The sequence below is a fragment of the Oncorhynchus tshawytscha genome, linkage group LG02 (genome assembly GCF_018296145.1).
Source record: "Oncorhynchus tshawytscha isolate Ot180627B linkage group LG02, Otsh_v2.0, whole genome shotgun sequence".
Classification (NCBI taxonomy): domain Eukaryota; kingdom Metazoa; phylum Chordata; class Actinopteri; order Salmoniformes; family Salmonidae; genus Oncorhynchus; species Oncorhynchus tshawytscha.
Window position 1 is genome coordinate 21058735 of NC_056430.1, and position 17172 is coordinate 21075906.

The window sequence follows — 17172 nt, forward strand, 5'->3', positions numbered from 1 at the left end:
TCCAGTGGATGAACCCAACAAAAAACGGTTCAAGTTTGTCATGCCAATAATAGCTTTCTGAAAGACATCTGAGAGCTCCATATTAGGGATGGGTGTGAATACTTGATTGAAGGTTTCTATTTTATTACTAATAATTGAATAAAAGCACTCAATGTGTAAACAATGGCAACATATCAAACTCTGAGATTTGTTTGTAGTGAAAGTAGGTTTTCTTTTTCAGTTGTATCAGGACAGCCTGTATTTGGAACAACCGTGTTGCACTGTGCACCTGTTTGACCTGTTTGACTTTCAACAGGCGGCAGAGGAGTCTAATCTGCCCAAATGTATCGGGCCAGGCTGTGAGAAGAACGCCCTGAAGGACTCTGTCTACTGCGGCAGTGAGTGTATCCTGAGACACGCCGCGGCAGCCATGGCAGCCAAGTCCATCTCCGAGCCCAAGCAGAAAGATGAACCTAAGCAGAAAGACCAAGACAAGGCCAAGGGACAGAAGAAAACACCTGGTACCAGGGCAACGCCCAAGGTAAATATGGGGTTCATAAGATACCGAAGATGTTTACATTTTTACCTACTGAAACTGGTTAGTAATATATTGTGTGGAGCCCAAATTAAGCATAGACCTCATACATTCCAATGTTTTGAAATACGTTCTCTAAATCAGGCCAAAAAGGTACGCCAATTTTGAGTGTGAAATTGAGTGTGAATATCTCATTACCAGCGGGTTATACAACTGGTTAGATTTTTTTTCAAAAATATCTGAGTAATTACAGTGACCTGAAATAATGTTTATTGGTTACTTGCTAGATTGTTATTTTTTCTGAGTCATTGGTAGCAAACATTCATGGGAAGGTTGGTGATTGATTGCATCAGGGGTGGCAGGGTAGCCTAGTGGTTAGTGTTGGACTAGTAACCGGAAGGTTGCAAGTTCAAACCCCCGAGCTGACAAGGTACAATCTGTCGTTTTGCCCCTGAAAAGGCAGTTAACCCACTGTTCCTAGGCCGTAATTGAAAATAAGAATTTGTTCTTATCTGACTTGCCTCGTTAAATAAAGGTTTTTAAAAAATTAAAATCAGTAGGAACTACAGAACACAATTCTGGTCTGAGGAACATCTTGTGGAGGAGAGACAGGAGAAATATATTTGCTGTCATTTGATTGTTATTCAATAGCTATTTCATCTATTTAGCTGTGTCTAATGAAATACAGACAACTGTCATGTGATTTACTAAATTGTTATTTTTTCCCCAACATAATGAATTGGCAGCAGTTTACAATTGTATATACAGTACCAGTCAAAAGTTTGGACACCTATTCATTCAAGGGTTTTTCTTTATTTTTACTGTTTTCTACATTGTAGAATAATAATTAAGACATCAAAAAATGTGAAATAACACATATGGTATCATGTAGTAACCAAACAAGCGTATTTTATATTTGAGATTCTTCAAATAGCCACCCTTTGCCTTGACAGCTTTGCATACGCTTGGCATTTTCTCAACCAGCTTCATGAGGTAGTCACCTGATATGCTTTTCCAACAGTCTTGAAGGAGTTCCCACATATGCTGGGCACTTGTTGGCTGTTTTTCCTTCATTCTGCAGTCCAATTCATCCCAAACCATGTCAATTGGGTTGAGTTTGGGTTATTGTGGAGGCCAGGTCATCTGATGCAGCATTCCATCACTCTCCTTCTTGGTCAAATAGCCCTTACACAGACTGGAGGTGTGTTTTAGGTGATTGTCCTGTTGAAAAATTAATGATAGTCCCACTAAGCCCAAACCAGATGGGATGGCATATCGCTGCAGAATGCTGTGGTAGCCATGCTGGTTAAGTGTGCCTTGAATTCTAAATAAATCAGACAGTGTCACCAGCAAACCCCCATCACACATGCGGAGATCATCGGTTCACCTTCTCTGCGTCTCACAAAGACACGACGGTTGGAACCAAAAATCTAAACTTTGGACTCATCAGTCTAATTAATGTCCATTGCTTGTGTTTTTTGGCCCAAGCACATCTCTTCTTCTTATTGGTGTCCTTTAGTTGTGATTTATTTGCAGCAATTTGACCACGAGGACCTTATTCATGCAGTCTCCTCTGAACAGTTGATGTTGACATTAGAGGTTGACCGATTAATCGGAATGGCCGATTAATTAGGGACGATTTCAAGTTTTCACAACAATCGCAAATCGGTATTTTTGGACACTGATTTGATCTTTTTCTTCTTTTTTTTACATCTTTATTTAATCTTTATTTAACTTGGCAAGTCAGTTAAGAACACATTCTTATTTTCAATGACGGCCAAGGAACGGTGGGTTAACTGCCTTGTTCAGGGGCAAAACGACAGATTTTTACCTTGTCAGCTCGGGGGATTCAATCTTGCAACCTTACAGTTAACTAGTCCAATGCTCTAACCATTGCACTCCACGAGGAGCCTGCCTGTTACGCGAATGCAGTAAGCCAAGGTAAGTTGCTAGCTAGCATTAAACTTATCTTATGAAAACAATCAATCAATCATAATCACTAGTTAACTACACATGGTTGATGATATTACTAGTTTATCTAGCGTGTCCTGCGTTGCATATAATCGATGCGGTGCGTATCGTTGCTCCAATGTGTACCTAACCATAAACTTCAATGCCTTTTCTTAAAATCAATACACAGAAGTATATATTTTTAAATATGCATATTTAGCTAAAAGAAATCCAGGTTAGCAGGCAATATTAACCAGGTGAAATTGTGTCACTTCTCTTGCGTTCATTGCACGCAGAGTCCGTGTATATGCAACAGTTTAGGCCGCCTAATTTGCCAGAATTTTACGTAATTATGACATAACATTGAAGGTTGTGCAATGTAACAGGAATATTTAGACTTATGGATGCCACCCGTTAGATAAAATACGGAACGGTTCCGTATTTCACTGAAAGAATAAACATCTTCTTTTCGAGATGATAGTTTCCGGATTCGACCATATTAATGACCTAAGGCTCGTATTTCTGTGTGTTATCATGTTATAACTAAGTGTATGATTTGATAGAGCAGTCTGACTGAGCGATGGTAGGCAGCAGCAGGCTCGTAAGCATTCATTCAAACAGCACTTTTGTGTGTTTGCCAGCAGCTGTTTATGACTTCAAGCCTATCAACTCCCGAGATTAGGCTCGTGTAACCAATGTGAAATGGCTAGCTAGTTAGCGGGGTCCGTGCTAATAGCGTTTCAAACGTCACTCGCTCTGAGACTTGGAGTAGTTATTCCCCTTGCTCTTCAAGGGCCGCGGCTTTTGTGGAGAGATGGGGTAACGCTGCTTCGAGGGTGGCTGTTGTCGTTGTGTTCCTGGTTCGAGCCCAGGTAGGAGCGAGGAGAGGGACGGAAGCTATACTGTTACACTGGCAATACTAAAGTGCCTATAAGAACATCAATAGTCAAAGGTTAATGAAATACAAACGGTACAGAGAGAAATAGTTTGAGCGAGGAACTCAAACGTTAGCTTTCTTGCATGGCACATATTGCACTTTTACTTTCTTCTCCAACACTTTGTTTTTGCATTATGTAAACCAAATTTAACATGTTTCATTATTTATTTGAGGCTAAATTGATGTATTATATTAAGTTAAAATAAGTGTTCATTCAGTATTGTTGTAATTGTCATTATAGCAAATACATTTTTAAAAATGGCTGATTAATCGGTATCAGTTTTTTTTTTTGGTCCTCCAATAATCGGTATCGGCGTTGAAAAATCATAATCGGTTGACATGTTTCTGTTAATTGTGAAACATTTTTTGGGGCTGCAATTTCTGAGGCTGGTAAATTTAACTTCATCATCTGCAGCAGAGATAACTCTAGGTCTTCCTTTCCTGTGGCGGTCCTCATAAGTGCCAGTTTCATCATAGCGCTTGATGGTTTTTGCGACTAAGGCCTTCATGTCTTAAAGTAATGATGGACTGTCGTTTCTCTTTGCTTATTTGAGCTGTTCTTGCCATAATATGGACTTGGTTGTCTTCTGAATACCAACCCGACCTTTTCACACACAACTGATTGGCTGAAACGCATTAAGAAGGAAAGAAATTCCACAAATTCAATTTTTACAAGGCACACCTGTTAACTGAAATGCATTCCAGGTGACTACCTTATGAAGCTGGTTGAGATAATGCCAAGAGTGTGCAAAGCTGTCATCAATTACATACATAACACCATAACTTTCAATATTTTGCTATGAAACCCTTCCTGTGCACGTTACTGATTTGAGTGAATGTCTGTCTGTCCATCCAGAAGAATTCCACCACTGGGAGGAAGACCAGCAAGAAGTCCACAGAGGAGGAAGAGTCTGACGGTGAGGCCGATGAGGATGGTGATGAAGAGTCACACGAAGAGCATCCACCACCACCCGCCATGTCGTCCTGGTCCAGCGACCATAATTACAATGCAGTAACGCCAGAAAAGACTACACCCATAGCACCACCAACAGTGTTAAACAAAACGTGTATGTATCTCTTTGAAGGTCTTAATAATCCACTCTTAACTGTTTATCTTCTCACACTATAGGGGTTGTCAAGTGAGCCAGTTGAATGTATGATATGCATTGATCTATTACTGGTTCTTTGAAAAACCACGTTGTTTGCCCATTATAAATGTGGTTGTTATCAAGGTGACGTAATGGCTTAGCTGAATGACCCATATCTGTGGGGAAAATTGTAATGACAATGGGTCCCCGAATGTATTCTGTGTATGTTGCCAGGGCATGGTTACTTAGTCAGGTATGCAGAGTGGGTAAGTACACATTGCAATGAATGGATACAAAGGTAAGTATTTTAGGATTTATTTTGAAAACTCTGTTAAAAAGAAAATCAGTAACCATGAACAAAACAATGGTTGGGGATTACTTGTGTAGATTCATATAAATCCTAGGTTACTGTATGCTGTTTGTGTGTTGGCACCCATGTGGTGCGTATGAGTATCTCCATGTGCTCCTCTTGCTGTTCATCTGAAGGCAGTCCCTCCCTCTTCTCTCCAGCAGGTAGGTCTGTGATTTTTTTTATCCCTGGATTTATACAGTGGACTATACAGAAATACAGCTCACCGCTGATTTAATTAAGCCATAAGTTTCTTCAGCGCAGCCAAGGAACTATTCACTATTAGTTTTGTAAATAACGTGCTGGGTTTTAAAATAGTTTGCATTATTATTCATATTGAATGTCATGCATCCAAACTCCCTCTGCGACACTGGCAATAAAATAAAAGGTGTTAAGACAGATTTTGGATGCCTTGATTGATTATGGGAGAGGTCTTGGATTACTGGGGATGTCCTGGCCAGTTGCTCTGACAGCATGTGCCACAGATCTACACCATGCCAGGAGGAAGTGCAAGTCTAAAGCGGACAGACTGGGGAACAGCTGGGACAGGAAATCTATAGCTTCTTCTGCTGAGACAAGACCAGCTGAAGACACAGAAGCACAGAAGTATTAGAATGCACAAGAAGAGTGGAAGACCACAGTCGTCATAAACTATACATAAAGAGTAGGGAGGCAGACTGTTGTCACCTAAAAGTTATACTACACTTCTGATTTACTGATATGAAATATATATTTAGGGACAATTGAGTATATTTTTCACTATGAGGAACTCTGCTTTGGTTCCTAGCTTTATCCAGGTTACTTAAGAAGGCAGATATTACAGGTTGTGGATTTTTGGAGTGTGAGGGCAGTCGCAAGGTATTTGGCAGTTCATGCTCTCAGGAATCATCTTATCCACCATAATACCAGCTGTCTGTTACTCTCGACCTACATGGATGTCATATGTGATTCACTCAACCTGCTCGCATGTCTATATCTTCTGATCTGTAATATCTTATTTTGCAGACATACAAGTTCTGATTATGACATTTTGATTGTTTGACAACGAGATCTATATTTTTTGGTACAAATCAGTCAACTTGAAATTGCCTCTCTTTGTATCACAGAGCAATTGTGTAGCTGGTGATGGCAGTAACATTTTCTCTTGATGGCACTCGGGTATTGCTGTTTTGCATGTACATCCCCAATTCTCATACTTTGGTAATGAGCAACACAGACATGGCAGAAAAGCTTCATGTGCTTTAACAAAGCTAAAAACTAATATAGATGGTCATACAAATTTAATTTGAGCAAGTATGCACAACCCATGTCTGTTGAAGATGTTGCATTGATCTTAAATAGTTTTTATTGAATTGTTGAGGTTTGTAATATTCCTTGGCAATACATATTTAGTCTTTATTGAATTCTCATTAAATGTGTGTACCCCTGAAGGTAGATGGTGTTAGGACATCACTACACTGTTTTGTATGCTAGCTTCACAGCTCTACTGTTTTGTTTGCTAGCTTCACAGCTCTACTTTCAATGGTGAACATATCCAATTGTAGGTGGTTAGTATGAAGATATATAATGTTCAGGCATTATCTTCCTTGACATGGTAAGTTCCAAGTTCAATTGAACTTTTGGGAAACATTGTTTTTTTTCAGGACACTTGATAGAGTGGGTCAACTGGTGGGATCTTCAAAGACCAAACAAAGGGAGAAACCAATATAATTTTAGTTTTGTGGAGAAATCTCTGTACCCAGTGACTTTCTACACAGGGTGTCTTTGGACACATCTAGTATCTGTCTTATCTAATGGGTTGTTGATTGGGGTCCAGTGTTGTAGCTCAGGAACGGATGTAAAATGTTGGTTATGCAGGCACCATTCATATCAGAGAGCACTGTTGCTTAGTACACAGTCAGGCCTGTGAGGATTTAGTCAGCTCATCCTTTCTGATAAGACTGAAGTGTTGAGTCTTACCGACATTCTTCATGAAAAGGATTATCACCATTTCAACTGATGTTAAGAGGATTGAAATTGCAACGCCAACATGATGGCGATACATTTTTGCTGGAGAATAATGGAGATTTCTAAGTTCTAACTTTCTGTTTATATTTATTCAACCCATTGTTGTATGTGTGCATATTGTTGGCTTTTTCAGTGTGTGGAAAGATGTATTTAACCAGGTTTATTTTGTTTCTAATGTCAAGGTATTTATTTCTACATCCAACAAAGAGAGGAGGTCCTGTCTTCAAATCACCAATGTTTTGTGTTTTTGTATGCATTCTGGTCAGATGCTGTCTGACAGTCGGTCATTAAGTGAATCTAAGTGGGGATATCTTACACCACCCCAAGATCACATTGAATATTCATACATTTCCTAAATTCTGAATTCTATTTACTTGACATTATGTTTATGATGGTTCACATACTGTTTATACTTAAGTTTAAAATAAGTTGTTTTATCCTCCGCAGCTCCTGAAAAGGAGAGTGAAGAGGACCAGAGTGAGAAGGAACCAACCCCTCCTGAGAAGAAGTCTCCTGCTTCCACAGCACCGCTCAAAGGAGGAAAGAAGTCTCCTGGCCCCAAAGTATTAAAGATATACACCAGACGCAATAAACCAGCAACTCCAGTCAGCAGTGCTAAGGCACCAAAGAAACAACCATATCCCACTCCTAGCAAAACAACCAAATCCAAGAAACCACCACCACCACCTGCTATCCTGACCCCTTCTGCCCCTGGCTCTCTAGACACCCCACGACATCACGTCACAGGGGCCCTGAGGGTCGGCAAGTCCAGCTTTACCATCCCTAAAAAGCAGGTCCAGCCTCAGCAGAGAGACTCCTTAGGCCGTAGTCCGTCCAGAATCCCGTCTTCACCAGCCCCCTCCTCCCGACGCCCTGAGCCAGCCACTTTAGCACCTTCCATGATGTGCCTGACGGCTCCACCAAACAACCAGATGAGACAGAACATCCGCCGCTCGCTCACAGACATCCTATACAAGAGGTGTGTACCCCATAAGTTTATTGGAGAGAATAGTTTGTATTGTTTTGTGAACTTCATGCTACCTAAGGTCATTCATCTGAATGTTTATATTTCTAAAAGAATAAGACTGTTGTAGGCCAATGGGAAATGGATTTGCCTGAAATCTTTATTTATTTATTTATTTTTTTAGCTCTAAATGTGTATTGTATCTCATTGTCCCACCAGGGTGAGTGACAGTGATGATTTGAATATGTCTGAGAACGAGGTGGGAAAACTGGCTGTCAACATTGAGAAAGAGATGTTCAACCTCTGCTTGTGCACGGACAGCAAGTACAAGAACAAGTACAGGGGCCTCATGTTCAACCTGAAGGACCCCAAAAACAAGGTCAGTCCACAGAAACACTGACTTGGGCTCTTTTGTGTCTGCAGAAGAGACTAGTCAAGTGATAAGTTGTGTATGCTAAACCAAATATGCTGAATGTTGGAAAGCCATGTACATTTTAATGACAAACTGTCTTTCTATATTATAGTAATGCGTTGTTGGTATGTGGGTAAATTCACTTACAACATGAATTGATCGTGAGTCATGAATTGGATTTAAATTAATCTGCTGAATATTAGAAGTTATGCTCACTCCAACCCAGATGCGCAGCCTACCAGACCTAGAATTATGTGAATGACAGTGTGTTGTGCTTGTCTCAGGGCCTTTTCTACAGGGTGGTCTGGGGAGAGGTCAGCCCCTTCAGGTTGGTGAGGCTGAGTGCAGATGAGCTGCTCTCCAAAGAGATCTCAGAGTGGAGGAAGCCTGACACTACTGAGGTAAGAGAACATGATAATGGAAACCAATAATTCTATGAACAGAGCAATACTTGGAATTTCATTGATTGTGCAACTAAATATCACTACTAAAGAGACCAGCCTTATATTCCCATATATTCGCTACAGACACTAAGTTAATGACCTATGTTGTATCCCATAGGCTCCCAGCGCTAGATCCCAGACAGGGCAGTCCAAATCGAGCCATAGGCAGGATGCTGGCCCCCCTGATGTGGACATGGAGGATGCTCCTCCAATGTCTGATGGAGATGTATGTATCTCTGGCACCTCCCCATCTCCTCGCATGGCATCTGCTGCAGTAAGTGGTGGTTTTGTCTTTCATCTTTATTTTCCCTGCATAAGACTGAAAACATGCTATGCTGGGTGGCTAATATTTGGGTAATATATTGTGGTTTTACAGTTGAATTATCTTGCCAACCTGTCCTATCCTTCTTTAAACTGCCCCTTTGTCCTACTGAAGCTCATTGACATCTGCCCCACACCCTTGCATCACTCAAATCACATCCACTGTGCATAAATGTAGCTATTGTTTTACAGTTGATCTAATGATTCATGTATCAGAACTTTATTGCCATGCAACAAATGATTGTTGAGAATAATTTTGGTATTCAGGCCCTCATCAGATTTGGCTATGGTTTATGTGCTATTTTGAGAATCCATTGAAGTTCATTTTGGTCTCCTTTTCCAATGTGTTCAGGAACAAGAGGAAGCTGGCACCACTCCCTTCTCTGGCTCAGTTCAGGCTGGGGTGAAGAGTGGCAGTGCCCTGCCAGATATCTTCAGCATGATGCGGGACACCACGGCCGAACACAGGGCCCATCTCTTTGACCTCAACTGCAAAATCTGTACAGGTAATAATGAATGAAAAGAATGAGAGGGTGAAGTGTTTTGATGGTATATAAGAAACGGTGGCATATGTCCCTCAAAGATCTGAAGAAATATCTTAATTCCTATTACTCCATGCTTCACTTAGTGGATTTGAAGGTTTAAGCAGTCTCCTCTCTTCCAGGCCAGAAGTCTGCAGACAATGAACCAGCAGCCAAGAAGGCCAAACTCTCCAAGAAGCCCGAGGTGAGGCAAGAGGTGAGACGCTTGCCCAGGTCCTCCTCATGTGAAGGTGCCCCGGTCAATTATCCCGGCAGTGAGACACCAGGCCCTGAGCCCCTGCCCTACCATGAGGACGCAAGCATCATGTTGCCTCCACCCCAGACCCCAGCCCCTGTCACTGTACCAGCCGTCTCCTCTGTCAGCATCACCCGCAGAGATCCCCGCATGGCAAGACACAGCTCTGGAGTGACGGTCACCCACTCAGCTCCAGACACCTCCATGGTGGCACCAATCTCAACAGATACCTATTCAAGACCCATTCCAACAGAGTCCTATTCAAGACCTATCCCAGCAGAGCCCGCTCCGGTTGTAGTGATGGAGGTGGTGCCCAAGGGGTCCCTCCCCATGCCCCCGGCTCCTCCACCCTCCATCCCCAGGCCTGTCATGCAAAAAGCTGCCTCGTCAGAGCCTCCCCCAGAGGGTGAGACCGCCATCTTCCTCCATAGTCAGGAGATGATGTGGAAAGGATTCGTCAACATGCACACCGTGGCTAAGTTTGTCACTAAAGCATACCTGGTCTCAGGAACCTTTGAGCACCTGAAAGAGGTTGGTTATTCATTTGTTTGAAAAAAACTTAGGTCAATGGTAGTTTTTTTTACGTGAGCTAAGAAAAAACACATCGTAGAACTAATAACTCAGAGACTGACAGCATGACAGCTGTTATATTTTAATCATAGTGAAACTTGAACTCAATTTGGACCAGAATACATGTATTACTTGTTTCATCTGGTTGTGAATAGGTGTGGTAATAATGTCATCAGAGTTCAACACAATGGTGACATTGTTAATCCTGTACAGGATCTACCTGACACCATCCACATCGGAGGCCGAATCTCCCCCAGCACTGTGTGGGACTATGTGGGGAAACTAAAAACGTCACTGTCCAAGGTAAAGCTGTTCACCATGAGATATTTATAAACAACCTACTTCCTGGTTGAGGACCCTAAGGTCATACCTCTCTCTTTGGGTTTGCCCTGTCCCCAGGAGTTGTGTCTGATCCGGTTCCATCCAGCCACAGAGGAGGAGGAGGTGGCCTATGTCTCTCTCTTCTCTTATTTCAGTAGCAGGAAGCGCTTTGGAGTGGTCGCCAACAACAACCGCCGCATCAAAGACCTATACCTCATCCCCCTGAGCTCCAAGGACCCTCTGCCCTCCAAACTGTTACCCTTCGATGGGCCAGGTAAGCATCTGCAGGGAGACACAGAGGCCTCTGATAACCCACACACTGGTTCCAATATGATGTGTCAATATACCTGACCATAATTAAGTTAATAAAGATGTCAGTCTATAGTTTATTTCTGAGTGGTAAGTATCTTCAGGGTTTAGTTAGTTAGTTTTCTTCTGTGTGAAATGAGAGCTCGTTTCATGAAGTTGATTTATGATATACACTGTAGGGGGCGATCATGCACTTTTGTTGTTGCCTTCCTTCATGAACATCCCTCTGTACTTTTTCTGTGCGCTCTCTGTACTTTGTGCATATTATCTTGTATCACATGTCTGTCTTAAATAAAGGATGTTGTGCATCACAGGTTGGTGCCACCTTAGATGTCAGTCTCAGCCTGTTGTTTTTAAGGCTCACCTTTTATTCTACACTGTAGATACTCCAGTGAAAAATGTTTGGGTAATGATGTTGTTTCTGAAAATGACATCTGCCACAGTATGTTACATTTAAAGTGTTCTACACTGCAACTTGGTGTACTGCATTAGTGGATCTCCAGTACTTACATGTCATAACTGAAGCGGCAGCACCTGACCTGCACCTAGCCCATCCCATACCACAAACTGAATGCCTGGGGAGCCATGGTAAGTTATCCTGAGAGAGGTCCAGCTCAGTGAGCCTTGGACAGAGATTGGCCCTCTTATGTTGCTGTTTTCAAGAAGATTAAGGACAAGAATAATCTATGGCTTTCAACCACTTGTCAGACTGAATTTAAGAATCAAGAAACACACATCCATTTAGTTTGTCAGCAGAGGTTGGGTAATGTATGTGTCATTAAAAACGTAAGCTGAGTGCAATACACTGTACAACAAATATTGTGTCTTTTTTATATGGCATCGTAAAGAATATGTGTAAATGTCCACTTATTTACAAGTGACTTCATGAGAATGCATACTAATGACAATCTAGGAAGAAGAAAAGCTTTTTGAAACTGGTGAATGTGAGTGTTTGTGTAAATTTGAAGGGTGATGAGGTTGTTTGATCAAACAGGAACATGTAGTTTAATGCAGTGCACAGACAGTCACATTTCTCAAAGTATGATGGGAAGTTTGACTGCTCAGCATTGTGATGATTCTTACTACTTTCATAAAGGTTGTCTGTGTCCCTATAATTCTTTTTTTGTATTCTTTTGACACATCCATATTACATTTAATGGTTATGCTTTTACCTGATTATACAGGTGGCATTGTTTGCTCATGTTATTGATTGTTTGAACAATTCAAAATGGAAAGTGAAGACCACAGCTTGACTTTTTAAATCAACACTTTTTTGTGATCTGTTTTTGAAATCCTATGTTGCTGTCATATTAGGGGGTGTTTGAAATAAGCTATCGTTTCACTTCAAACACATCTGTGTCTCTGGAAATTTTTCTTGATTCTAGTTGAGATATGCAGTATACAAGTATGTGAGTGGATGCATATGTTCTAGAATGTTTTTTATTCCATTTTCATTATTTTACCTTTCTGTCTTGTAGGTCTTGAGCCCGCGCGCCCTAACCTCCTCCTCGGCTTGGTGATCTGCCAGAAGGAGAAGAAGCGTGCTGTAGCCTCCTTTGAGACTGAAGAGAAGCGTTCCATGACCCAAATCAGAGACCTAGATGACACAGGCCTTCCAAAACCAACCTCAGCCATCAAGGCTGAAGTGAAAGCAGAGAAAGCCTTGCGGTACACCCAAGATCTTCCCTTCAACACATCCCCCCCAGGTACACCTCCCCCTCTCAGCTCCTCAGAGACCTCATCCACCTCCATGGCAGCCGCATCAGTGCTGTCCTTCCTGTCTTCTGTCAAAGCCCCTGCTACAGGCAGAGAGTCACCTTCCTCCAGCTCTGCTGCATCCTCTGCTACCAATGCCACCCCCCTTCAGACCATCCTGAAGACTTTGTTTGGGAACAAGATGCATGACTCTGAGGCCTCCATGTCCCCTTCTGAGCATGGTGCTGTTGACGTCTCAGCTGGCCCCGCTACTCTGCTTGATCCCATCGTTCAGCAGTTTGGACAGATTTCTAAGGAGAAGCAGGTGGAGGAGGATGAGGATGACCGACCATATGACCCAGAGGAAGAGTATGACCCAGGTATGGGCTATGGAGCACCCCAGAAGTTAGTTAAAGAACCTGAGGTCATCAAGCAGCCAGAGGCTACGGATCTGGACGATGTGGCCTATGATCCGGAGGATGACACCATCTTTGAGGAGGTCAGGACTGATATCCCTGGTCAAGCCAGGGCCGCACCTGGAGGTCTGACCGAACAGCAGAAAATGCTGGAGGATCTCAACAAACAGATTGAGGAGCAGAAACGTCAGCTTGAGGAGCAGGAGGAATCCATCTACCAACCAGGGTCAACCACAGGGACATCAGCTGCCTCGTTCTCAGTCATTGACAGCTTGATCTCTCAGCCATCCCTACTGGCCAACAGTCAGCTCCTGCAGCTGGGGAAAAAGGTTGATGAGTTGATGAAATCCTCCTCTGCTGCCGCTCCTTTGATTAACCAGAGAAGGGACCCAAGGCAGAGCAGGGACCCCAGGCCGAGCAGAGACCCCAGGAGGCTAACCTCAGACTCGTTAGAAAAAGAAGAGACACCTCTTCCTGCTCCTGTCACAGCCACCACGCAACCACCACAGACTGATGTCCAAGAACCAGAAACACCACTGTCCCAAGAAGAGGTTATAACAGAATCTCTTCCCTTCCTGGAATCAGACACAACAGGGGAGTCCATTCCCCTGTTAGGTGAGAGTGTAGAACCTGATATGGAGGTCAATTACGTGGAGAAACGAACTGTGGAATCGGAGGAAGTTGACCCAACCAAGAGTGACTTTGACAAATACAGTATTTGGCCAAATGCAGCCAGCATTTTAAAGACAGGAGAGATGTCTAATTCTGAGCAGAACAGTCAAGAGTCTACGTCCTCTGGCTACTTCAAAATGTCCGCAAACAGCTCCCCAGCTTCACCTACAATTCATGTACTGTCTCAGAATGTCACCCAGGATAGCTCCACCCTGATGGACACCCAATCCTCCCACATGTTACATATGGAAACATCAGGCTACATGGACTATGGAGCTCCTCCTGACGTTCCTCCAACAGCCACCTTCCCACCCCACCTTGGGCCCCCACCGATGCAGGGTCCACCTCCAATGCTTGGGCCACCACCCATGCAGAGTATTCCTTCCTTGTCAGGCTCTCTTCCTATGCAGAGACCTCTACCCATACCGGTTCCTTCACCCATGCAAGTGGAGAGTGACCAGTCTCAGTACTCTCAGTATGGGCCAACTCCTGCTGCTTACCCTCCCTATCAGAACCAGTGGGGTGGCTCTCAGCAGCAGTATGAGGCACCCCATGGACCTCCACTCCAGACCATGATGCAACCCAGAGGACCCCCTCCATTCCAACCGATGGGCCAGAGAGCTCCACCTCCCCAGATGTTCAATGCACCCATGGGTTCCCTGGCTCCACGGCACATGGGGCAACAAGGCCCACCTCCAGGCCAGTTCATGGAGGGCCATGGCCTTCCCCCACCTCCTACTTTTGATGGGCAAAATGGTTTAGCTCCAGCAAGGTTCACTGGACCCCCTCCTCCATTCAACTTCCCTGGACCCAGAGGCCCCCCTCCTCCCTTCACAGGTCCTCCCCCAGGCCACTTTGACAACAGAGGACCCCCTCCATCGCACTTCCCCGGACCCAGAGGTCCTCCGCCTTCTCATTTTGGGGATCATGCGTCCCAAGCACCCATGATCGACCCACCAAGAGGCCCTGTAGACCAGTACAACAATGCCAGTGTTGGTTCCTACCAGCAGAGCATGGACCATCACCAGGGTCAGACCCCTCCACACATGTACAAAGACAACCAGGCTCCCCCACCAGGCCCCTCTTACAGAGGACCTCCACACTACCAGTATGAGGGGCGGAGAGGCGCGCCTCCCAGTGGAGATGTGGGTGAACAGCATTTCCATCCACCTAACCAGTTTCGGGGATCTAGAGCACCCTCCCCACCACCACACAGGGGATCTTATGATGACCAGAGACAAGACCACCAGGGGGGCCCACCTCAGCATTTCGGAGGACCTGACCGGTTTCGCCTTGACAATCCAGTAGACTTAAGACCAACCCGCCACAGTGGGCCACTGCTCCCGACCCCTCCAGAGGGCCCCATACCTCTACCAAACCGCATGAGGGGCCACAGCCCAGAGTCCCACAGGGACGACCACTGGCGACGACACTCGCCTGACATGAGAAGGAGCAGCTCCACCAGAGAGGGCTCAGAGCCCCGCGGTGGAGACAGTGCCAGTCGGTTTGAGGGTGGCCACAAAGACCGGGAGCCAATCCCTGTTTCCTCTGGGCTGTCGGAAAGGCAGAAGGATCTGTCTGAGGACCGCAGGAGGGAGAGGGACCGTGAGGGGCCCCATGGGGCCAGGCCATGGGACAGGAGCCAGGGCAAGCGCTGGAGCCGGGAGAGGGACAGAGGCAGGGAGAGAGACCGAGGAGAGAGGGAACGCAGCCGGGAGAGAGACCGCAGCAGAGGGAGGGTGGGAGAGCGACACAGGGCTCCAGAGGGAGAGCGGCACAGGGCTCCAGAGGGAGAGCGGCACAGGGCTCCAGAGGGAGAGCGGCACAGGGCTCCAGAGGGAGAGCGGCACAGGGCTCCAGAGGGAGAGCGGCACAGGGCTCCAGAGGGAGAGCGGCACAGGGCTCCAGAGGGAGAGCGGCACAGGGCTCCAGAGGGAGAGCGGGCACAGGGTTCCAGAGGGAGAGCGGCACAGGGCTCCAGAGGGGGTTCCAGAGGGAGACGGGCACAGGGTTCCAGAGGGAGATGGGCACAGGGTTCCAGAGGGAGACGGGCACAGGGTTCCAGAGGGAGACAGGGGGTTCCAGAGGGAGAGCGGCACAGGGCTCCAGAGGGAGAGCGGCACAGGGCTCCAGAGGGAGAGCGGCACAGGGCTCCAGAGGGAGAGCGGCACAGGGCTCCAGAGGGAGAGCGGCACAGGGCTCCAGAGGGAGAGCGGCACAGGGCTCCAGAGGGAGACGGGCACAGGGCTCCAGAGGGAGACGGGCACAGGGCTCCAGAGACAGACGGGCACAGGGCTCCAGAGACAGACAAGAGGAAGGACAAGGAGAGAGACCGTGACCGAGAAAGGGACAGAGTTAGGGGGAGAGAGCCTGACAGGAGAGACTGCGACCGAGAGAGAGCCAGGAACAGAGACCGAGAGAGAGACAGAGAAAGGAAAAGAGACGGGACCAGGAGCAGAGACCGGGACAGAGGCAGGGAGAGAGAGCCTGACAGGAGAGAAAACGACAGAGACAGAGCACGGGACCGAGAAAGGGACAAAGACCGAGACCGCCGGGACAGGAGCAAGAGCAAAGAAAAGAGAGAAGACAAAAAAGAATCAAACAAATCTTATGTCCCAAAGGAGAATGATAAACCTGCAGAGGTGGAAAGTGATAAAAACACATCATAATGTCTTACTTCTGTCGAACACTTTTCTCTGTAGTAACTCAGTCACCCCGTGACTTTCACTTTCAGCATCATAACTGTACATGTAAATAGACATTATTGTGAATGCTCTTGTAGTTGAAAGGTCTACACATTTTGTATTCCTTTGGCCATTTTATACATTTTAACACATTTAAAGGAACTAATTGTGTGGTCTTAAGTATGATCCCATCTACCTTTCTCCTGTCAAAGTACTTTCACATGGTACAATAATCACATGAAAGTAACTCCCTTCCTTGTAATGTAGATATGAATGTATTTGTGTATATACTGGTATGTTTTTAATCACATTTTTCTAAGTAGAGAAATTATAAGCCATATATCTGGAGTGGATAATGTGAGAATTGAGGAAACACATTGATTGCTATAGTCTAACGTATATGACAGTATGTGCTTATATGTTCATCAGTCAAGCACTGAAGGGTTGTATCTATAATATTGCTAATTACAGTTAACAGTTGAAATGTCCTGATTTTGTTTAAACTTGGCCAATTAAACCTACTTTGACTACATATCTCTTTGTCATTAATGGGTATTGTCTAACAGATTATTTTATTGATTTGAGTTACATGTAAATCAATGTCCGGTACATCCACTTCAGGACAATTGCCCCGAGCCTTGGCTTGCTACCTGCTACTCACACCAAATTGAGTCCGATCCAATCCAACATTTGGATGCACATGTGTGATCTGGAGGCATGTAACCAAAAGCAGTTTTCATGTA

The 17172-nt window shown here is 44.9% G+C and overlaps 1 protein-coding gene across 4 annotated transcripts in view; it reads left to right on the top strand.

Annotated features, from left to right (window-relative positions):
* The window catches only part of LOC112219581 (death-inducer obliterator 1), a 28945-nt gene extending 11984 nt beyond the window's left edge, over positions 1-16961 (top strand). For 3 of the 4 annotated variants that reach the window (XM_042295167.1, XM_042295186.1, XM_042295176.1), the window contains 12 exons: positions 296-520; positions 4258-4468; positions 7293-7824; positions 8029-8188; positions 8506-8622; positions 8783-8938; positions 9338-9491; positions 9650-10293; positions 10546-10635; positions 10732-10927; positions 12441-15679; positions 15833-16961. In XM_042295167.1, coding sequence (XP_042151101.1) covers positions 296-520; positions 4258-4468; positions 7293-7824; positions 8029-8188; positions 8506-8622; positions 8783-8938; positions 9338-9491; positions 9650-10293; positions 10546-10635; positions 10732-10927; positions 12441-15679; positions 15833-16414 — 6306 coding nt within the window. In that variant the 3' untranslated portion in view covers positions 16415-16961. The remainder of the gene's footprint in view (positions 1-295; positions 521-4257; positions 4469-7292; positions 7825-8028; positions 8189-8505; positions 8623-8782; positions 8939-9337; positions 9492-9649; positions 10294-10545; positions 10636-10731; positions 10928-12440; positions 15680-15832) is intronic. The other variant, XM_042295182.1, reaches the window with a different exon arrangement.
* The last annotated feature ends 211 nt before the right edge of the window (positions 16962-17172 follow it).